Source organism: Gastrolobium bilobum, unplaced genomic scaffold (assembly GCF_033153095.1).
Source record: "Gastrolobium bilobum isolate Gb01-03AN ecotype WA unplaced genomic scaffold, APGP_CSIRO_Gbil_v1 utg11051, whole genome shotgun sequence".
NCBI lineage: Eukaryota > Viridiplantae > Streptophyta > Magnoliopsida > Fabales > Fabaceae > Gastrolobium > Gastrolobium bilobum.
The window spans coordinates 86,645-110,700 of NW_026898573.1; the positions used below are offsets into that span (position 1 = coordinate 86,645).

The 24,056-nt window shown below is 34.2% G+C and overlaps 2 protein-coding genes and 1 pseudogene across 4 annotated transcripts; all 3 read left to right on the forward strand.

The window, feature by feature from the left end:
- The first annotated feature begins 2,121 nt into the window (after positions 1 to 2,121).
- Positions 2,122 to 3,846, forward strand: LOC133317471 (GDSL esterase/lipase At2g03980-like). Its single transcript, XM_061519341.1, is given in 6 exon segments — positions 2,122 to 2,417; positions 2,530 to 2,632; positions 2,634 to 2,654; positions 2,915 to 2,978; positions 3,179 to 3,431; positions 3,516 to 3,846. Coding segments are annotated over 6 exon segments (903 nt in total). The 5' UTR covers positions 2,122 to 2,167; the 3' UTR covers positions 3,728 to 3,846.
- Positions 3,847 to 6,540: 2,694 nt separating this feature from the next.
- Positions 6,541 to 8,384, forward strand: LOC133317467 (GDSL esterase/lipase At2g03980-like; annotated as a pseudogene).
- On the forward strand, positions 8,283 to 16,830 carry LOC133317466 (UDP-glycosyltransferase 89A2-like). Of its 3 annotated transcripts, XR_009752323.1 has the most exons (3): positions 8,283 to 10,533; positions 15,974 to 16,044; positions 16,223 to 16,830. XR_009752323.1 is itself a non-coding variant. In XM_061519335.1 (2 exons), exon 1 carries the CDS (start codon positions 9,151 to 9,153, stop codon positions 10,528 to 10,530), a length of 1,380 nt encoding a protein of 459 aa, XP_061375319.1. In that variant the 5' UTR covers positions 8,283 to 9,150; the 3' UTR covers positions 10,531 to 10,533; positions 16,223 to 16,830. The 3 variants fall into 3 exon arrangements, 2 of the variants coding, with proteins under 2 accessions (XP_061375319.1, XP_061375320.1); XM_061519335.1 differs by lacking the exon at positions 15,974 to 16,044; XM_061519336.1 differs by lacking the exon at positions 15,974 to 16,044 and having other exon boundaries at positions 16,528 to 16,830.
- The last annotated feature ends 7,226 nt before the right edge of the window (positions 16,831 to 24,056 follow it).

The following is a 24,056-nucleotide window of genomic DNA, read 5'->3' on the forward strand; positions in this document are numbered from 1 at the left end:
ATTCAAATTCTTTTTTATAAGTAATTCTGAACATGAGAGTCAATTCCTAAATTCAACCAATTCAATTTACTTTAAAAAAGAATCAAATCATTTTCCTATTTTAATAATGGGAAATAGAAGTATAATGTTGTAGGAAAATGTTTAGGTAATGTTATAGAGATAGAGATGGTGGGACCCACACTTGTTTATTTTTTTGGTTTTTGAAAACAAGGGTGGGTCCCACCATCTCTATCTCTATAACATTACCTAAACATTTTCCTACAACATTATACTTCTTTTTCCCTTTAATAATTTCAAACTCAACTTAAAATAACTATAGAAAAGAAAAGATCCAACGCACATGGGCCATGGTACATATAGATTATTATTCACTTAACATGCTTATAAGAACCAAATCGATCTCATGATAACTATGCATGGCCAAGTATGGTAAATGACAAAAAAGATTAAACACTTCAGTTGTCCTTCATGTTCTTCTAATTTCCTTGTTTGCTTTTCTTTTTCAATTGTTTTCCTATTTGCATTTTAATGCAGCTTAAAATCCCCGACAATTTTACGCGTTTGGATTTGTTGCATCAAGTATTTTAGTTAATTATGTTACCCGTATTTTATATTAAGTTCAGGAAATCAAAATTTTCAGATATAGATAAAAAAAATTAAAAAAGTTTCAGTTATGTTACATAATGTCAATTTCATTCCATAGCTTTTATCTTTGGTCATGGTTGAAATATTGGTAAAAGCAAATTTTTGAAATTTTTTTGAAGTTAGGGAGTTCCTTTAAATGAGGATTTTTTTTTTTTTTTTCTGATTACAGTAATTTAATGCACTCTGTTCAACGAGAAGCTAGTCTTAAATATCATACTTCAAGAATAAGATGATTAAAGAAAGTTGTATGGAGATATTTTAAAATTATATGATGAATTTTATAAAAGTTATGTTGTAGGAAAAATGATTATGTAATGTTATAAAGATTCGTTTTGCGTATCGTAATTTTTTTTTTTCTTTTTTCTTCAAAAAATGTGAGCCCTACAAAATATTGTGTGTGTAGGAAAATTTGTTGTGTCATGTTAAATGAAAAATGCAAAATGATATATACAATAAAAAATGCCAAACACACCAAGTGTTGGCTCCAACTACTAAATGCAATAAATTTTTTTTAATAATTTTATAATTTCATTGTATGCAATATTATATACTTTACTGAATAAATAAAGAAAAATACCATGTTGTCGTGTCAAAGTGACGGTTAATCATCATTTTCGATTACTATGGGATAGGACACCATGAGATAATGGCTGACGCAATCACGTTAGGAAGGATAATTCCAAAAATTAAAAATTAAATAAACATATTTAATATAAGAAAAAATATTTTTATGTAACAAGAAATAAAATTGTATAATCTTTAAAGTACATAGAATTGAGAGAATTAATAAATAATATTTTATTAATTCTATTCTTATTTTTGTTGTATAAATTTTATAAAACAAATTCATTAATTTTATCAACTCTCAAAATTACTTAATTTTGGAAATGATGGAAATAATTTAATCTCTGATGATATAAGAAATGATAAACTCTTTTATATATTAGAAAATTTAGAATTTTTTTTCTGATTTAATATTTTATATTTATAACTGCTTAAGAAATATGTCAAGAGATTTTAAAATGCATTAAATTTTCACTAGTTAAATAGTATAAATAAATCAATAAAAAATTAACATATCATCATGTTACATTAAATAATTGTATAAATTTCTATTTCATATAATTATTTATGTATTTTTGAAATAAGTGTTCTAAAGATATTGATTAAAAAATCTTTACGATCTTATAGAATTCACGAGAAAATATACTCTTATGTTAGAGGCGATTATTTTATTTTCCTACACATATATTATCAATTTTCGTGTTATTTTTTTTCTATAAGAGAGTGGATCTCACACATAATTGTCTTTATAACATGAGAGATCTTCTCTCCTATTCCATGAGAGTAATAAAGCTCTACTTTTAATAATATATTGAAAAATCTTAAATACTAGTCAAATTTTCATTAAAAACTTCCCTTTTATTTAGTATTTCGAATTCGACCAAGGTAAACAAACACAGTGAAGAGTCCAGATTCTTGGCTTCTCATAGACTGGAATACGTATACGTTGTCTGAAAAAATGAATACCAAGTATCTCACCCTTCCTTCTGTGTTAACTTTGCTATTACCCCTAACATTTGCAATGAACTCATATCACTCAAAACAGATTCCAGCCATGTATGTTTTTGGTGATTCCCTTGTTGACTGTGGCAACAACAACCATCTTCCAGGAATCGGCGGAGCAAAATTTCTTCCTTATGGTATAGACTTTGATGGTGGCAAACCTACTGGTCGACACACTAATGGAAAAATTGTGGTTGATTATCTTGGTGAGAATTTAAATCATATCCACTTTCACTATTTCCTATTTCTTTTTCAACTTTTTTTTTTTTAATATTAATCCCAAAAATTAATCCTTGATTCATTTATTTCTTTATGTAGCTATACATCTAGGACTACCCTTTGCCCCTCCTTACTTGGGTCTTTCAAAGCATCAAAGGAAAACAATCACCACTGGCATAAATTATGCATCTGGTGGTTCTGGAATTCTTCCAGAAACCAACAATGTAAAAATTTCATACTTTATTATTTACAATTTCATCACCTCTGTTCTTGTTCTTTTAATAGGTTAATTTGTCTCTGATGTCATATATTGTTTTCACTCTTTGCAGTCTACTTTGACTCTTGACACCCAAATAAAGTTATTCCAGAGAACTGTTGAGAATTATTTGCCAAACATGTTCAATGATCAAGCAAAACTAGAGAGTCATCTATCAGAATCCTTGTTTTTTGTCTCTGTTGGTGTGAATGACAACTTCCATAATGGAACCTTCCGAGGCACTAGAAAATTTTCTTTTTACCTGCTAAAAGAATTCTCACTACGCTTGCAGGTATGTGACATATTATAATTGGTTTTTATTTTTCATTCAATGACATTTTTTTTTTTTTTTTATGATTTTAGTTCATATGTAACTGCTATTCTACATAAACAGACTTTAAAATTTATATATACATGATTGCAAAAACATAATAATATCACAAACTTGGCCAAAAAAAAATTCATTTGGTTAATCTTTTTTGTTTCTGGCAGAGACTGTATAGCCTAGGAGCAAGGAAATTTTTCGTGAACAATATTCCTCCAGCAGGATGCTTTCCATCAAGTGCTGTCCACACAAGACCAAGAGGAAAATGTGTTGAGAAGATAAACAAAGGGATCTCCTTTTACAATAGGAGGTTGCCTGAAGTACTCCATGAGCTGCAGTTTCAGCTTCCTGGCTTTGTCTTTGTACATTCTGATCTCTACAAGTTCCTTATAGGACTAAGGGAAACTGGATATAGATATGGTACAAAGAAAATCATATTGTCACTCAAACCAGTAACTTGAAAAGCTTATGGTGGCTCACTTGAATAACTGCTTTCTTTTGCAGGGATAGTGGAAACATGGAAACCTTGCTGCCCCAATACCATTTATGGTGATCTCAAATGCCGTCCCAATACTGTTCCTTGTCCAGACAGAAACACTCATCTTTTCTTTGATGAACACCCTACTCAGATTGCAAACCAAATATATGCAAGACTTTGCTTCAATGAGTCAACTATTTGCAGGCATTCAGGCCGCAAACTTTTCTCGGATGCCTAGTTCTGTTTAATATGTACACTTTAGTAAAATAAATTGCATCCGAAAAAATCAAAGCAATTACCCATCTTTTGCTTTAACAAATGATCAACAATAATACCGATGGCGGAAATTGCCATTTAAGTGCCAATAGTTGAGCATCATTTATATGAGTATCCTGACATGAATTAGAAAGTCAAAAACCAATTTGATACTGTAACATTAAGAAACAGACTAGTCAGAACTTTATACAAGGTTTGAACCGATGTATATTGGTTTGGCATCTTAAACCATGCACATGTTAGTGCTTCTCACAGAATCAAGGCATTTTGTGTCAAGAATGGATAAATAATTAAATATATATGCTTTTGGCAACTCATTGGTAGGTGCATCCCCATTGAAGTCTTCATATATATTGAATCGACAGCCTCATTAATGCACATTATAGCTAGGTAGCACCCAAGAGTTAGGTCCGAAAGGAATGAGGCATATTGTTGTGTCCCGTGATAGGTGAACGATCAATTATGGGGAGTGCAACTTCATTAAATACAAGCATTTTTCCTCATTGAAATGTAGTTAAATACCTTCACTCTTCTCAATCTTCCCGTGTTTTATGCTTATTATTTTGAACAATAAGCCACCACATTGTTGCATAAAATGGCTCCTTTGTAATAAAATAGGTTTGCATTTGTGCTTGCTTATGAGATATTGATATCTAATTCCACTTTAATTTTTTTTTCTCAAAAAAAAAAAAAAAAAAAAAAAAAGAGTAAGGGGAGCAGTAAGGCAAAAAAAATAAAAAATACAAGGTTAGTTTCCTTCTCTTGTAACAACTCAATCACATCAATTGGCCACTAAGCATAAGTGGGAGTCTCTGTGTAACTGTAATAATGACTAGTTAAATAATCATTGAGACTACATTTTTTCATCACTTTCTTAGATATTAATGTGTAATTAACTTCATCTTAATTTCACTGGTCATGAGATCAACAAATATATCAATTGAAGTGATATATAAGATTTATATGAAAAATTCAATTGATTGACAAAATCAAAGAAGATTTTATTAATTGGAAGAAATTATATTCACTTTCTAGAATACAAGGAGAGAATAATATTACTCTCTCTTGTATTATAAGAATATACTTCACTTATAATAACATTCAAGAGTCGCATGAAGTTTTCCCCTTTTGGGATGTAAAGAAACACTTACTCTTGAACTTGGGATGCTAATAATTGAGGAGAAAATATATATTTACAGGCTGAAATTAATGCATAAAATTATCTTTTTCTTAAATATTAATTTTATTTTTATTTTTTGGAAATTGTTTCAAGGTATCCCCCTTAGTTCCTTCGTGGCAGAGAAATCACGGGTATAGTCTTTTTCAACAAAAGTATTTTCTATACACACAACCATAAATCGAACTCTTGCCGGTATACTTAAAGAATCCAACTATCTACCAACCTCTTATGCATATTGTTGGTTGAATGTATTCATTTTTTAGAAGCATAGAATTGGATTTGCAATTCTACAGAAAAATTATTGGTATTCATCCTTTGGATTTTGTATAAAAATATAACTGATCAGATATAGGCTTAGCTACATGAATGATCAGTCCGAACTTGGTTTCCATTATTTTCATAAAAATTTGTATGAATCGTGTACGACTGAGACTCTAAGAGCCACTCACATGCTAGGAGATTTCTCAAAATGGCTATTTGAAAGGGTTCTCATTCAGGAGCCATTAATTGACCAGTATATGGTATATAGTATATGATTGTGATGACTAACCTTTTGAGTCTCAATCTATTAATTGGTACATGGTAAAAGTAGCCAAAATTTGTCGGGTGTGTAAAATGAGATACATTTCACTCTTTAACTTCCATGTATTTGTAAACCAAACAAGTGGAAAGCGATTTTATCATTTTGATTTTGTTTGTGAATTGTTCAAGCCTCTATTTTCTCAAACCTCAATATTTCACCATATACAAAAGAAAAGTAATATAATGCATAATCATATGCATAAAAAAATCACAACCAAGCTCTGCAAGTCATTGAGTTAAAAGTTAAAACATATTTAGTTACTTACAGTCATACACACGCACAGGAGTGGCTTGAAAAATTATTATCTTAAAAAAAAAAAATAGTTATATTTATAAAACATTAGATAATTTATAAACAAAATAAGAAAATACAGCATATTGTTCTGTTCAAAGTCACGGTTAACCATCATCTTCGGTTTCTATGGGTGATTACACGATGTCATCATCGAGGCAATACCACTATAAAAACCGAGGCTATTGTTCAATAATCACTACAAGGCAGAAGTGAGGGCTTTTTCACCCTTTTGCCCCTTATTAATTAATTAATAACCATTTTGCTCCTGATTTGAAACTATCTACCAATCTGCCCCTCTTTAATCAACTACCTTACATTTTTAATCGACTAAACGGTTGTTGGGAGATTTAATCGACTAAATCTCTCTACTTAATCGATTAAAATCATACTGACTTATTTTTTTTTTGTAAAATATGAAGATTTAGTCGACTAAATAGGGAGATTTAGTCGACTAAATCTCCCAGCAGCCATTTTTTGTCTGTTTTGGCCATTTAGTCGACTAAAAATGCAAAGTAGTCGACTAAAGAAGGGCAGATTGATAAATAGTTTCGAATCAGGGGCAAAATGGTTATTAATTAATTAATAAGGGGTAAAAGGGTGAAAAAGCCCAGAAGTGAGTCTATCTATAATCTCTCTATGTAAACACATTCAGAGTCCAATTTATAACATTTACACCCACCTTGGCTCTTCATAAAAAAGAAAATATATTGTCTTGAAAATGAATACCAAGTATCTCATCCTTCCTTTTGTGTTAACTTTGCTCTCACCCCTGGCATCGGCAATGAACTCATATCACTCAAAACAGATTCCAGCTGTGTATGTTTTTGGTGATTCCCTTGTTGATTGTGGCAACAATGACTATCTTCCAGCAGGAGGAGTAAAGTTTCCTCCTTATGGTATAGACTTTGATGGTGGCAAACCTACTGGTCGATACACTAATGGAAAAACCGTGGTTGATTTCCTTGGTAAGAAATACAACCCACTTTCACTACTCTCCATTTGTTTTTCAACTTTCTTTGCTCCATAAATTGAAGGCTCATTCTGATACAAGTTTTTTAATATTCCCACAAATTAATCCTCCAGTCATTTCATTCTTTATGCAGATATTCATCTAAAGCTACCCTTCGCCCCTGCCTACTTGAGTCTTTCAAAGCATCAAATAGAAAAAATCACCACACGCATAAACTATGCATCTGCTGGTTCTGGCATTCTACAAGAAACCAACAACGTAAATGTCATTCTATTATTTACAAGTTCATTATCTCTGATGTTCTTGGAATAGGATTGTCTATGATGTCATACGTTGTTTGCACTCTTTGCAGTATACTTTGACTCTTGACACCCAAATAAAGTTATTCCAGAGAACTATTGAGAATTATTTGGCAAAGCTGTTCAATGATCAAGAAAAACTGGAGAGGCATCTATCTGAATCCTTGTTTTTTGTCTCTACGGGGGTGAATGACTACATCCATAATAGTACCTTCGTCGGCACTAAAAAATTTGCTTCATGCCTGCTAAAAGAATTCTCCCTACGCTTGCAGGTATGTGACATATAGAATACACTTTTATGTTTAATTCAATGACATCTGTTTTTATGTAAGCGCAATTGTGCATTAACAGACCTTGTAATTTGCAATTACATGATTGCAAAGACACAAAGGTTCATCCTTTTGTCCAGAGAAATATTAGATTGAACAGTATTAAACATAGAAAATAGTTTTTCTGAAACTCATTATTATGATACTAGCAATCCATATATTTGAGCAATCACCATATTGATTTACAGAATCTAATGCCACAATATCTGACATATTTTGTTATCATACTTGACAAGAAAAGGGACATTGACATAATAAGTATGTCAGGTATCACCCTGTTCCTTATGATTTTTCTCTTGTCAAAGATTTTTAATTACCATTGCATTTTTGCATGTGTCTACCCAGATGATATATCTAAAATAATATCACAAACTCGGCAAATTCCCTTCATCTGTTTAATCTTTTGTTTTCTGGCAGAGAATGTATAGCCTAGGAGCACGAAAATTTTTCGTGAACAATATTCCTCCAGCAGGATGCTTTCCATCAAGAGCTGTCTACACAAGACCAAGAGGAAAATGTGTTGAGAAGATAAACAGAGGGATCTCCTTTTACAATAGGAGGTTGCCTGAAGTACTCCATGAGCTGCAGTCTAAGCTTCCTGGCTTTGTCTTTGTACATGCAGATCTCTACAAGTTACTTATAGAGCTAAGGGAAACTGGATATAAATATGGTAGAAAGAAAATCATATTGTTACTCAAACAGTAACTTGAAAAGCTTGTGGTGGCTCACTTGAATAACTGCTTTCTTTTGCAGGGATAGTGGAAACATGGAAACCTTGCTGCCCCAATACCATTTATGGTGATCTCAAATGCCATCCCAAGCTGTTCCTTGTCCAGACAGAAACACTTATCTTTTCTTCGATGGACACCCTACACAGATCTCAAACCAAATATATGCAAAGCTTTGCTTCAACGAGTCAACTATTTGCAAGCCTTCGGGGCTAAAACTGTTCTGGGAAGCCTAGTTCTAGGATGCAATGAGTCAACTATATATATGTACACATCATTAAAATAAATTGCATCCAAAAAAATAAAGTAATTCCCCATCTCTTGCTTTAACAATTTAACAATAACAACAAAATACAAAGCTAATGTTCTGAGAAAATCGCCATCCAAAAATCAATGTTTCAACATCATTTATATGAGCCTTCTAAATTACATTACAAATGTTATTAAGGTCTGAATCGATGTTATAACTTATAACCATGCCATATCTGTGCTTCTCACATAATCAAGGCATTTTATATCCAGCATGGATAAATTAACAATAATCAGTTTCAATATATAAGAACTAAATTAAAAATGAAAGTAAAACTCATTAATAAACATTTATGTTAACAAAAGGAAAGAAAAAAAATATGTAAACTAAAACTTATTTATGAACATGGTAGTAGATGTAAAATTAACCATGAATGACTCTATAGTATTAGTAGGTGATAGACTAAGAAGATGAAGCCAGCATCCTCTTCATTATACCACTTACCATTCAGACACCCTGACTTAGATTGGTGGATATAACTACAAAGCTTAATCACTTTTCAGCATAACACTGCTCCACCACTCCCTTAAAGAGTTTTGTTTTTTTTGGAGATATTCCACTCCCTTAAGAGTTAAGTAGGTGCTTTATTGACCAAAGACCAACAAGTCCACCACACTCTTCAGTCTTCAATTCATTACCACTTGACATTCAGACACCCTAGCAATCCAGCAGCATATTGAAGCAAAGCAAACATGTCCAATGTTCACATTCTGGTATTCCCATACCCAGCACAAGGGCACATGCTCCCACTCCTCGACCTCACCCACCACTTAACACTTAAAGGCTTAACCATCACCATCATCATCACCCCAAAAAACCTTAACCTCCTCAACCCTCTCTTATCCACACACCCAAACACCATTCAAACTCTCATCCTCCCATTCCCCACCCACCCAAACATCTCCCCGGGTGCAGAAAACATCCGTGAGGTTGGCAACACTGGAAACATACCCTTCATGAACGCCCTCTCCAAACTCCAAAACCCCATAATCCAATGGTTGGCCTCCCACCCTGACCCCCCTGTGGCTCTCATCTCCGATTTCTTCCTCGGCTGGACCCACCGAATCGGCATCCCCAGGCTCGCGTTTTACTCCTCCGGCGCCTTCTTAACCGCCATCAGCAACCGCTGCTGGCGGAATCCACGGTGGTTTCAGTCGCAGGCGGTGGTTGAGTTTGCCGGAATCCCCGGAACGCCGTCGTTTAGGGGGGAGCATCTTCCCTCCTTGATCCTCCGCTACAGGGAATCGGACCCGGAATCGGAGTTCGTGAGGGAGTTGTTCGCCGCAAACGCCGCCAGCTGGGGCACCGTCTTCAACACCTTTGGCGCGTTGGAGGGTCCGTATTTGGATCATATTCGGGCCGAATTGGGCCACCCGAGAGTTTTCGCTGTTGGCCCGTTGGGCTCAAATCGGGTCGAACCCGACCCGGATGGAGGATCCGACGTGATTCGGTGGCTGGATGGGTGGGAGGAAGAGGGTTCGGTGTTGTATGTGTGCTTTGGGAGTCAGAAGCTGCTGAGGAAGGAGCAGATGGAGGCGTTGGCGTTCGGGTTGGAGAGATCCGGAACCCGATTCGTTTGGGTGGTGAAGGCGCCGTCTACGGCGGAGCTGGTTGAAGAAGGGTACGGGTTGCTTCCTGACGGGTTTGAGGATCGGGTTTCGGGTCGGGGCCTTGTGGTGAGGGGTTGGGCTCCGCAAGTGGCGATATTGGGTCACCGGGTCGTGGGCGGGTTTTTGAGTCACTGCGGGTGGAACTCGGTGCTGGAAGCGGTGGTTGCCGGTGTTGCGATTCTGGGATGGCCCATGGAGGCTGATCAGTTCGTTAACGCGAGGCTGTTGGTGGAGGACGTGCAGATGGCAGTGAGGGTGTGCGAGGGGGCGAATTCTGTGCCCGACCCTGATGAGTTGGGTCGGGCCATATCAGGGTCTATGAGCGGGGATAGTCCTCAAAAAAGAAGAGCCAAGTTGATGAGAGAGGAAGCTGTTAGAGCTGTAAGTGATAATGGGGATTCCTCCAAAGAGTTGGATGAGCTTGTGGAAGCATTAAAGCAGCTTGGTGTTAAAGAAGGATGATCGGTGAGTTTGAACATTCTTTTTTTAATATATTACAATTGAATATTATAAAATATAATTACAAAAAATGGAATAATAATACTAACAAGCTGCATCCTCGTGCAATACTTTGGAATATTGATTGTATTGTGCCCTTTTTCATAATAATATATTGGCTTTTTGACTTTAGTAGTGTCATTTTCATAAGGTTTCACCAGAATAATTTCTTGGTCAAACATATTACCTATATAATGCATAACGACGTGGTACTGTGAGAATCACTTTAGAACGTGACACTTTAGCAACCGCGTCCTTTGCATTTGTTCCTGACCACTGGAACGTGATACCCTGACAATCACGACTGGAACGTGATACCCTGGCAATCACGTCCTATTCCCAAGACGCGGTACACTCTCAGCCACATGTCAGTGGGTCACATCCCAAAAAGAATTCAACAGGAAGCGGTAATGTAAAAGTCGCGTTCCAGGTTACAAGTCAAATCGGAGCCAAACAGATATATACGTTTCACCTAAAATTTAGGCATATTGATATATTCATTGTAAAAGAGTACATAACATCCAATAGTACCCAATCTTATACCCCTGTTTCGTGTTTGGTCTGCTTTTCCGATTTCCAATATGTGAAAGAAACAATTTAATCCAAAATTTTAACGTGATGAGTGAGAGTTTTTTTAATGATTTATATTAAGGTAAACAAAAAAAAAATAGAATCTATGCAAAATTCATACTTCAAGCCAAAGGGCTTTCGTATGAGTGAGTGTGTAAGTGAATAATATAAACAATTATAAAGACCTTCTTCCAACACCTTAAAATTATAATAATTATAATTTTATTGTTAGTAAATTTCTAAATTAATTATTCTCTGGTTTAAGAGTTAGTCTTCTAACCAGTAAAGAATAAATTGCTAGCAACTATAAAAATCATTTTGTACGAAAATAACTTGTTGCTTTTATTGGATTTTTTGAACTCTTTTACTCTGAATATATCAATATGTCTAAATTTTAGGTGAAATATATATATATATCTGCTTGATTCTGACTTGACTTGTAACCTGGAATGCGGCTTATACACTACCGCTTCCTGTTGAATTCTTTTTGGGATGGGACCCACTGACATGTGGCTGAGAGTGTACCGCGTCTTGGGAATAGGACGTGATTGCTAGGGTATCACGTTCCAGTGGTCTTGGGAATAGGACGTGATTGTCAGGGTATCACGTTCCAGTGGTCAGGAATAAATGCAAAGGACGCGGTTGCTAAAGTGTCACGTCCTAAAGTGATTCCCACAGTACTGCGTCGTTATGCATTATATAGGTAATATGTTTGACCAAGAAATTATTCCGGTGAAACCTTATGAAAATGACACTACTAAGGTCAAAAAGCCTAATATATTTGAATGTCATGAAAAGCAATTTTTTTTTTAATTTGTCACGGTATCAAAGTCGCTGAGGTTCTTAACTTTTATAAATGGGATACGTGTCATCCCCCTGTGGCTGAAAAAGGCTTGCTTGTGCACAAAAGTAACTACCTTAGGTAGCTACTTTGGGTTAAACTGCCCAAAGTAGCCGTGTTGTGTAGCGATTATGGGCTTCTTTTTTTGAATTCGCAAGCCTATGATCAACGTTGGTGGGAAAGCCAGCGAATTTGACCTAGTGTGGCACCGTTGCAGGTGTTGCATAAATTTTGCAGGACCAAAGTAACTAACAGAGGTAGCGACTTTGGCCCACTAATGATATTATAAAGCGACTTACAAACATACCAAAATTGATTAGTGATATCTGTGTTATTATCGTCCGAAAAAAGCCTTTCCATTTCCGGTAGTGTCATAGGTAGCTATAGTTTACCTAAACTAATTAATTTATGAAAAATAATTCATATCAATTAACCTATTGTTTAATCTTATACTAAGAGAAAAAATAAAAAAAATAAAACATTTAAATATCAATTATACTAATATTTCTAGTACCCAAAAATAATTATAATTAAATTAAATATATACAACACAAATTTTTAAATGCAATATAAAATTTATTTATATTTATAATTTGAAATTAAAAATATAATATTAAATATCTTATAGTTTACCTAAACTAATTCATTTATGAAAAATAATTCATGTCAATTAACCTATTGTTTAATCCTATACTAATAGAAAAAAATATTAAATATCGTTTATCCTAATATTCCAAGTCCCCAAAAATAATTATAATTAAATTAAATATATACAAAATATAAAATTCATTTATATTTATAATTATAAATTAAAAATATAATATTAAGTATCCTATAGTTTACGTAAACTAATTCATTTATGAAATATAATTCATATCAATTAACCTATTGTTTAATCCTATACTAAGAGAAAAAATAAAACATAAAAAAAAATTAAATATCATTTTATTCTAATATTTCAAGTCCTCAAATAATTAGAATTAAATTAAATATATACAATACTAATATTTCTATTGTATATTTTCTCAAGCATAACACATGTCTAACTTTATCAATAACCCAAACAGGATGATGCGTATTCACAACAACAACAATTCACTTTGAAGAAAATATACAATAGAAATATTAGTGTTGTAACGCAGATAGCTCTGTACAATTTTGTTATGTTTGTAAGTCGCTTTATAATATCATCAGTGGGCCAAAGTCGCTACCTATGTTAGTTACTTTGGTCCTGCAAAACTTTTGCAACACCTGCAACTGGGATTGCCACACTAGGCCAAATTCGCTGGATTTCCCACCGACTTTAATCCCATAAGCCTGCGAATTCAGAAAAAGTAGCCCATTGTCGCTGCACCACACGGTTACTTTGTGCAAATGAGTGACGCGTGGCTAGTTCAACTCATAGTAGCTAAAAACCTCAGCAACTATGGTGTTGTGGAAGTTTGAAAAAAAATTGCACTCCATAGCATTGAGGTATATTATTCTGAAAAAGAGGGCAGTTCGACCAATGTCCCCAATAATTTTCCCATGCAATGAGTTTGAACATTCTTTTTTAATCTATTACACTTGAATATTGTTTGTAATTTGGAAGATACTTGACAGCAAAATAGTTCTTCATTGTGCAAGATTATAAAATATAATTACAAAAATTGGAATAATAATATTATAATACTAACAAGTTGCATTCTCATGCAATAATTTTCCTATGCAATATACCAAGTCCGCCCCACCAGATAAGTATAGGGGTGTCAATATAGGTTTTGACTCGCAAGTCAACCCGCGACACGACACGAAAATTCGTGTTCGGGTTGACCCGCAAAAAACTTCGTGTCATGTTCGTGTTAGAAAAAATGACACGTAAAAAATTCGTGTCATGTTCGTGTTGATGTATTCATGTTCGTGTTGACCCGTATTTTTTTTAAATTATTACATTTTTAATTTTTTATTATTATTTTTTTAATTTTTTTAATTTCGACCCATTTTTTAATTTTTTTTTCAATTACCATTTTGACCCCTATTTTGCGTGTTATTCGTGTCGTGTTAACCCGCAAAAAATTTGTGTCGTGTTAGTGTTGATGTATTCGTGTCGTGTCAACCCGTTTTGACACCCCTAGATAAGTATTGTTAATTTTAGAGCAATGCTTGCGATTGATGTAGTTTAAGAAAATAAATAAATTTCTGTTTTCAAATGTCCATGTGCATATAGCAGCTTATCAAAAGTAAAACCGATTCTTAAAGAGTGAAGACTAATGGGAACATGATAAAGAATCCAGTTCATAGTTAAGGGTACATCTTATGGCCCAAAAAAAGTTGAGCGCATAACTTGACTTTCAAAGAAATAATAAATTTCAAATGCTTTTCTTGACTCAAAAAAAAAAATTTGGGCCCAATAAATAAGTTGTTTAAAAAATTGTTTGTGTTTGTGTTTATAATAAATTTCAAATGATGTTCTTGACTCAAAATTGAACCAATATTCAATCTTGATAATTTTGTGGTTTATAACCCTCCAAGGTTACTCAACGATCTGTTCATAATATATCAAACCTGAAGGTAGACTGTAACATTGACCCCTCAAATTTGCGATTCCGCCTTATTATTTTTTCATGATCGTTAGCTTCTTATTCAGTGACTTTTCAGCTTTTGTTGTTAAAACATTTGTTACTTAAAAATATGATGCATGTCACATGAAAATTATTTATGAAAAATGGGCAGTGATCTGAACCTTACTACATGCGAGATAGAGGCTCAATTCCAAAGGGCCTAGAAAGCCCCTATGTGACTTGATCAGAAAGGTACTCATCTTGCATAAAAAGCATTGGATCTCACTTAATTAGCACGCCAACGTGACTTAACTTGAAAGGAACTATCATTGCTGGGATTAGCAGTTCAGACAAGTTGGCCATCACCTGAACCCAATGAATGAATGACAGCTCTAGCTTGCCGCCATATCTACTAAAATCTACTCTGAACATAGGCTTGCCTACCAAAGAATAGCCTGAGAGAAGCCACCTATAATAACTCACATCAATAAATTGTACTACTGGAAATTCTTTAAGGGTCAATGAGATGAAAATCTTAATTTAAGGTTAAATTGCCACCAGGGGCAAAATGATAATTTTGTAAAAATTGCCCGGATTAAGACTAGTTTTGTGAAGTACACTCACTTAAGCCCATGATATTTGGGAGCCATGTTAGAAAGAGATTTATATGATCAAGAATTCAATTCTTATCATTCAAGTTATTTTATGGACCAAAATGCAATTATGAAAAGTTTAGGGACTAAGCAATTATGCAAAATTTGCCCAAAAATTAAAAGTTGTGCCATAATATAAAAGTTTAGGGAATATTATGTGAAGAAAGTGGATTTCTTAAATGCTAAATAAGTTGTTTTGGTTAAGTTATGAATTGATGAAGTTTATAGGACCAATTTGCAATTTTTGAAAGTTTGGTCAACCTTTCAATTATATGACAAAGATCAAGACTTTTCTTCACAAGCTTGCACACTTCCATTTCATCACCAAAACCCTTAAGTCTTTTGACAAAAATTGGAGAGTTTAACCTAAGGAACTCATTACTTTGTTTACCTAGAAAAGCTTTGTGTGATGCGATTTCTTCCTTTTCCATTTTCGACTAAGCATGTACCATGGAGCTAGGAGGTGATTTTGGTTGCTTTGAAGCTTGGAAAGTAACCCTACAAGCATTTTAAGGAGCTTTGTGGTGAGTAAATTTCATTTTGAGATAGTTTTTGGTGTAGATCTTTATTTATGTTTGTGGATGAATACTGAATAATAGAATGAGTTAGAAATTGAATTGATACGTGTTCCTTTGGAAGAAATGATAGGGAATTGAATTTGATGGTTGAAAATGAGAAAATTTGATGATACTATATTTTTGAATAATGTCATATACATGAATAGTGTTGTATACGTGAATAATGTCGCATGTATGAATAGTGGAGATGATGTATTGATAATTGGATTGAGGTCTTTGAAATAGGTGATAATTGATTCGAGGATAGTTGATTGGATTGCTTGATTTTAAAGGAAGATGGAAAAAAACTACAAGAGGTAAGCTCTTGTTTTAGGAGTTTTTCTCCGTCTTTGTTTGTTCCACCATGATCCAATGGGATGATGGTTTATGTATGTGTGATTGGATATGTTAGATACTTACTATAGTTGCATTCATATAGGACATGTATATGCTATGATTTGATTTGTGGATTTGTTATTCTTGGCCAATGAATAGGTATTTGTTACTTTCCGTGAGGACCAAGGTTCTCGGAGGAATTTGTTATCTTTTGTGGGGACCAAGGTGCTTGGAATATTTGTTATCCTCCGTGGGGACTTATGCTCTCGGAAAATGTTGTCAGGACTATCTGAGGGAGGACTCAAGCTCCTGGAAGTCGTATGTTAGTTATGATTATATAATGTTTTCTATACCGTGTATCTGACCTTTCATGCAGGAAGTGAACTCATGGGTGAAGACTACTCTATAAACCCTGAGTTTACTGAGATGTGTTAACTCATCCCTTCTGGGGACATATATTTCAGGTACTCAGGCTAAGGATGATGGTAGCTCACGTGACAAGAAGCTCGTGTAGAGTTAGAGATTTTCATGCTTTAGGAATGGCACATTACATCTATATGATGTATTGGATATTTGCATATAATGCATATGTTGTACTTTGATGATAGATTATATGTTTAGACACTTTTGTACAGCCTTATATGCTTATGGAAGCACTTATGTAATTTGGGTTTAAGGCTTGTATACATATGTGGCAAATGTTGCCTATGTTTATTTTGATTACATGTTAATGTTTAAGTATTGTATGTATTTATGCAAGTATTGGCACGGAGCCATTTCATGTATGAATCATGTATGGATTGGATTATCTGTCTGTTAGGTATTTGTTATGAAAGTGGGAATTATCCTTGAATGTTCAATTATATCTCCGGAATGATATATGTTATCATATTCAGATTGTCATTGACCGTTAATTATGGTCATAGGATGATTAAGTAAGAGTTCTGTGCAGGTATGAGACTGTACAGTTTAAAATAATCCGATATGCATGACAAGATATAAGGAAAAAAAGAAACTAAAAAAAAAATCAAGTCACATAGTTACAAAGTGGAACAGTGATACTTTTGTTTAAGTCTTCCACTACTTTATTTAAGTATGCTTCTCTTTTTTACCATATTGCATGTAAACAAACTGACTCGAGATGGGGCGTTACACCACCCCTCTCCACCAATGAAAGTAACATCGTCCTATGGAAGTCAATATGAAACAAGACGCTCAATACTATAAATATAGAGGCATTAAGCTCAGGTATGATATCTCTCGTTGAATACTTGATCCTCCTTGAATACTGAACTGACTTAAGCGTCAGAGTGCCTTTGCAGGTACCCTCAGTTGCTCTTAAATTACCCATATACGCAAAGTACTGATCAACTATCTCGCCAAGCCACTCAACATCTCGACAAGCTTCCTTGACATCTCTTCTTGTCTTCATCAACATCTTTCACTTCAACACTGTGTGATTAGGCCCGACCCAATTTGAGTTAGACCATCAGGTAGTAATCAAATGGTGCATTAATCCTTCTTTCATATTCATTGCCAAGCTTATGGAACCAACATTTCAGAGTTTTCATTCTACAATGGCTTCATTATGTGCAATATTCTCAACAAAGTCAGATCGAGGTTGTTCTCAAGGTGCCTTCTCTTTCAATTTGTTACATCTTTTTTATTTATATTCCTTGGTGTCTATTATATTTCAATGCCTTTTGTGCGCCGTTGATTTTCCTTCCTAAAATTTACTTATATTATGTGTTAGGTGTCAAATATAATAACCCTACTTTAATCAATGAATTAGGTATAAGGATATAGTGGGTAAAAATCAAGGGCGGACCTACATGGGGGCCTAGGGTGGCCCTCTGCCCCCCCTAAAATATGAACTTGGTTATTCTATTTACAACTTTGTGCTTCCAATATACTTTGAGTGCTTGGGTTTACAATGTGACCTAATAAATGTCTTTGGGAGCTTCAATAGGACTGCGAATACATCCATATTGATTTTGTTAGGTATTGGGAGCAAGCTTGGTGGTACTCTTATAGTTTATCGTTACCTTCAAATTCCTACAAGTGAAGGAATTTTTCTTGACCTTATATTGAGCACTATAGGTTATGCTTAGGGGTGTAAATAGGCTAGAGCAGGGCAGGCTTTGGCCTTCATGGCCGCTACACAAAAAAATGTTTGGCCTATCTAGCCTATGAGCTTATCAAAGACTTGGTTTAAAGGCCAAGTCTGCCCTATTATTTAAAAATAAAAAGCCTACATGGCCTATGAGGCCTTTTAGGCCTACCATATTGCGAATTAAATAAATAAATAAAAATAAAATATCTCACTCATTAAACAATATTTCCAGCATGAGTCCAAATTATAAAAATTCTACAACAGATTTTTTAACAAGAACACGTTATAAAAATTCTACAACAGATTCTACAACAGATTTTTTAACAACAAAAAAGATTGAATTTTTCTTGGAACTTCACAATCTTCTAATGAGCCTTCTTAACATCATCTTCCTGCAAAATAAAGTTATTAGAGTGAGTGAGGTAAAAAGAGAGAAAAGCTCAAGAAAAATATATTAAATAAAGTGAATGAGGTAATAAAGTTATGTTTAAACAATGAATTTCTATTAATAATGATAAAATGTTAATAATTATGAAAATATAAAATAAAAGTGACCATAACATTAGCTTTTACCATTCAATTTCTCGGGCAGTCTAGGCAAGAAGGATCAAATTATCATTCTCATATGCAATTATCATGAACTTATCATGTCTTTTGATTAATGAAGAACTAATCATTCTCATATGCAATTATAAACAACCCCATAAAAATGATAAAGAGAAGCACATAACACAAATGAAATAAGGCATGGTTGTACAGTTTTAGTGAAACATGGGAACAAAATGCAGCCTAAAACTACTTACACATGATATGACAATGAACTAGAAAGCAACCTTTTTTGTTTGAGTGGAAGAGGAGAGAGATTTCTATGTTAAACGATAAACCATGTCAAATAATTATCTGCATTGCAGACAAGTACAGGAAAAAGCTAAATGATTAGGTTATTAAAATTACCAAAAGCTCATAATCCTCCTGGAAGATTAGAGTTTCTTTTGTAGCGCATAATCCTCCTAACAAAAGATGCTTCTGATTCATTGATGGTATTTTAAGTTCGGTTTATTGGAGTTAGTTAAGTTCCTCGTCTGAATGCAACGTCAAGATAACAAAAAGAAAACCCACCTCACAAACACAATAAACAACAAGTAACTAACATATTATAGTAACTTAGAAATATGTGAAACCATATTATATGCAAATAAAATTCTCAGAATCAAACAATAGAGTATAAACCTTTAAGGTTCCTCTCAGTTTATCATTAGTAACCTTTTTCCTATCAGGCAATTTCAATCTTACCAAATTGGTATCCATGGACATAATAAGGGCAGAAAAATGATAAGCAAATAAGCTTTGTACTAGGATCAACCTCAAGTTTTCACAATAATAAAAGGAAATTGATCACTAAACTCGCTTTGATTCCACCAAACAGGAAGCAAAGCGTGTTCCAACATTTCCCATTACCCCAACAAAAATACATCTAAGAAGTATCTCAGATTACCATGACCACATCTCTATTATCTTCTCGACCTTAACTAATTTTTTCAAAATTATGAAATCTTAAGACTTTTAAGTCCACACAGTCATTCGGTCAACTCACATTCTATTTCTTTAAAATGCAAGAGCAGTGTAACCATCATATGCAAACAGAACTAGTGATGTTATTATACAGGGTGTTAAGAGTGCACAGCAGGTCCTAAGTGTCAGAAGGATAATTTATTATCGCTGATTCTCTGGTTTCAATTATCAAACACCTCACCCAAAATAAAAAGCACCAATAACAAAACAACAAAGCTGGATATGATATAAAACATCATGATGTAGTGTCACATGATAATAAGGAAGTACAAGCCACGAAAGACCAGAATTTAGAATATGCAAGGAAAGCTATCTGAAAGCTTCTTGTTACTTTGAAGCTTCAAGATAAGTAAACTTTTTTCTTGCAGTTTCAATGTATGAACCAGTAGCAAATCCAAAATATCATCACCTTCGCAAAATCTAAAAAGTTAACGAAAAAAAGAGCACCTGGTTCTTGGTGAGGCGCCTTCTGATAGCTTTGCTCTTCTTTGGACGCAAATCGAAAGCCGAACCACTTTTCTGCATCAACATAAAAAAGGAAATCGATTAGTTCATGAAAATCGCAGAAGAAGGGACATGCTGACAGAGACATGGTTTGTGGGTTAGGGTCTGTAAATTGTTAAACCTTGATAGATGAGTGACCGGCGGTGAGGGACTAAAACTTGATCGTTTGGGCTTGAAAGAAATTAGGTTTTGGTGAGACTCCTGAGTCGTGAGATCTGATGTAGAAGCTGTGCATAGCAAAAGAAAGAAATTAGGTTTTGTAATCTTTTAAATATAAATAATATTATATTTTTTTATTTAAAAACTTAAATAGGCCAGCCTACAGGCCAAAAAGCCAGGCTTGTTATATTTAGCCTACGGCCTTGTTTTTAAATAGGCTTATCTACAAGCCTTCACCTATCCTAATTACCTCGAAGGTCGGGCCAGGCTTTACGTAGGCCAGGCTGTAGGCCGGCCTGACCCATTTACACCCCTAGTTATGCTGATCTGCTATTTATTGGAGCAGCAACAAAGCACGTAATTATGAATATATTTCTTGACTTGATTGAATTAATTAGAATCAGAATCTTAAATCGATATACTAATTTATTGGTTGTTGTGTTTATTTACAAACTTTTCATTGAAATGCTTACAAAGTATTGTTATTATCCATAGTACTTAACACAATAATATCAGGAATAATCGCAATTTTTCTAACAAGGGGGAAAGAGAAAATGTTTGCAAATAATCGTACTGCAATTGAACCGCAACAAATGGATGATGAAGGTTTTTGAGTTTCACTTATAGGCCAATCATATAAAAACCCATCTACTACTTTCTAACCATAATTGGCCCTTACTTGAGCATCATTTCCAAAAATCAAAATATTCAACATCATTGTGTTCCCTCGCTCAACCAAGAATAGCAAAACCATAAACCACCAGAGACATCATATCCCTGCAATATCACACTAGTGATGGCCCATGAACTTGACCTACAAAACATTTCAAACCCCATTACCTATAGCTCCCACCAAAACCCAAAACTAAGATATTATTTCACATAGAAGCCTCTATCCATGAACCACCATTTCACCTCTAATATATGTAAATCCAATTCAGTAATTTTATTAGGTTGTTACTAACAGGCATTTTTGCATCCTTAGTGTGATCATTCCAACCAAAATTAGCATTACCTTTTCATAACAATAATACAAATTTTCACCCCCCGTCACATTATTTTGGGAGTGGATCCCCTCATGTGCTAATTAACATTATTATGTCATGTGGAGCAATCATAACCATACATGGGTGAGTTAATGGTGATAAGGGAGGAGAGAGAAAAATATAAGGATATGAAGTTACATAATCATCACCGTTGATTTAATTATTAATGGTTAAGATCCTTTCGCATGACATGATCATGTTAAATTACACATAAGAGAATCCATTTCCTATAATTTTTTGGGTACGCCACTAATAATGGGTAATAGGTTTAAGTGAATAAAGTGTGTAAGTTTAATATTGGATGAAGGAAAGGGAAAAAGATAGAATTAATTGAACATAATATAAGCAAAAAGAATTCTCATGTTGCAGGAATTTCTGTAAAATAAAATAAAATAACTATATACTATGGGTACTACCCATAGTACATAGTTAATCTTTTTTTTTTGCAGGAATTCCTGCAACATGAGAAAAAAGGGACCCATATATATATAATAAAATAAAACTTTTAATATACATTAAAAGAGATGGTGTCACATGCTTACAAATCAGAGTCGTTGATCTTTTTTGATCTAAGGGCTCTCAGATGAGGTGTCAAATTTCAAATTTGACACTGGTGTCAAAGGATCCTACCTCATATATATATATATATATATATATATATATATATATATATATATAATAAAATAAAACTTTTAATATACATTAAAAGAGATGTGAAAAAAAAACACACACAAGGACCTTAGGAGAAATTGATGAAGCTCATTCCTCGCTGTACAACTACAACTCTTTTCGTTTCCTCTATGTTTCTTTCTCACGACTGAAACCCCATCACACCTCTTCTTCCTCCTTCTTGCATGGCCCAAATTTCTCATAGAAACAGCCCAAAAATCTCCTCCTTACATGCGCGTGGACTTCTTTCTTTTACCACCCACATTTTTCTTCTTTCCATCTCCCTTGAACCTCATTTTAACCCCCAAAAGTATGGAAATTCAGCCCATTATGGTGAAGGGATAAGAAAATGGTAGTTTTGTAAGTTTACTTATAATCTTTGCCATTTGATTGCAGGAAAGAAAGGCCACATGGATATGTTGTTGAAGCGGGGCGTTACACCAAGGTGCTGTTTGGTTGGGGCTTTCTTAAAACTGGCCCATGCAAATGAGCTTGGGTATAGTTGAAGTCCTTGTTTGGTACGCAGATTCTTAAAATTTCCCCACCTATTCTACTTGCATAGCAAAGCAGGTTTGGTCGTAGAAATCCAGCAACAGTCACTGTTTAGATAGACATCTAGGACATGGTTTTTGTTGGTTAGCCGGGTAAATGCGGAAGGTGAAAGGCAACCCAGACCAAAATACCCCTCTGAAGCGCAAAGAAAGATTCAAAGAAAGATTATGTTATCTTTCTTGTCTGCAGCCCCGTGAGTGCATAAGCTTATCTTCCTTGTGAATGTGGTAAAATTTGCAAATCTGCAAACGGCGTCCGGAAGAAATGATACCAGCTTATTCTGAAATTTTCGCATAGTTAGTAGTTTATCTTCCTTGACTCTTGTAATCCTCACTCCTAAAACCCCTACAGTTTAGACCTAAGTCCTTATGTTTAGATCGATAATGTAGCAAGCTCTCAACAAATGCTCCATTCTCGATTTAGCAACATCCACACAAAAAAATCCCTTTTACAAGCTTCAGCCAGTTGATTACATGCAAAATAGAAACACCAAGGCTAGTTTCGGTTGAGAATAGAACAACAAGATGAAGGTGATGGGAATTTTCGGTTTAGAGAATAGAGAACTAGATGAGTTGGTTTCTGATATATATATATATATATATATATATATATATATATATATCAGAACTTCAGAATTTCTTAAGATCACAACTTCAAAATTTTCAAAGCTCACCCACCTCCTCTGCATGTCCGCCACATACTTCTATCAAGAGAACACATGGCAATCACTCACCATCATCTTTAATATATATATATATATATATATATATATATATGAGACAGGATTCTTTGACACCAGTGTCAAATTTGAAGTTTGACACCTCAGCTGAGAGTCGTTAGATCAAAAAAGATCAACGACTCTGATTTGTAAGCATGTGACACCGTTGATCTTTCTTGATCTAACGGCTCTCAGACGAGGTGTCAAAACTTCAAATTTGACACCAGTGTCAAAGGATCCTACCTCTATATATATATATATATATATATATATATATATATATATATATTATTGGGGTTATATTTGTAAATTTATATCATTTACCCATCAATATTTTTTCCTCAAACAAACATACATATCAAAAAATTTAATCAATTTGCCTGGTAAAATTTGTCCTAACCAAATAATTTTTTTTTAACTTTCCTATCTAATTCACTTTCCCTGTGGATCCCTAGTAATTACATTTTCCCGGTGAACTAAAATTTTCACTTGAACCAAACACCACCCAAAGATTTCCAAATTTTTCTCGTATAAGATATTTTTATATTCGTGGAGATTGAAAGGATTTGAAGGCGGTTGTCATTAGGAGGTTCACTGTCTTGATGTTTGGTAGAGAAGCAAGATACTGTTAATTGAAAAGGATGAGATTGTGAACTTGAA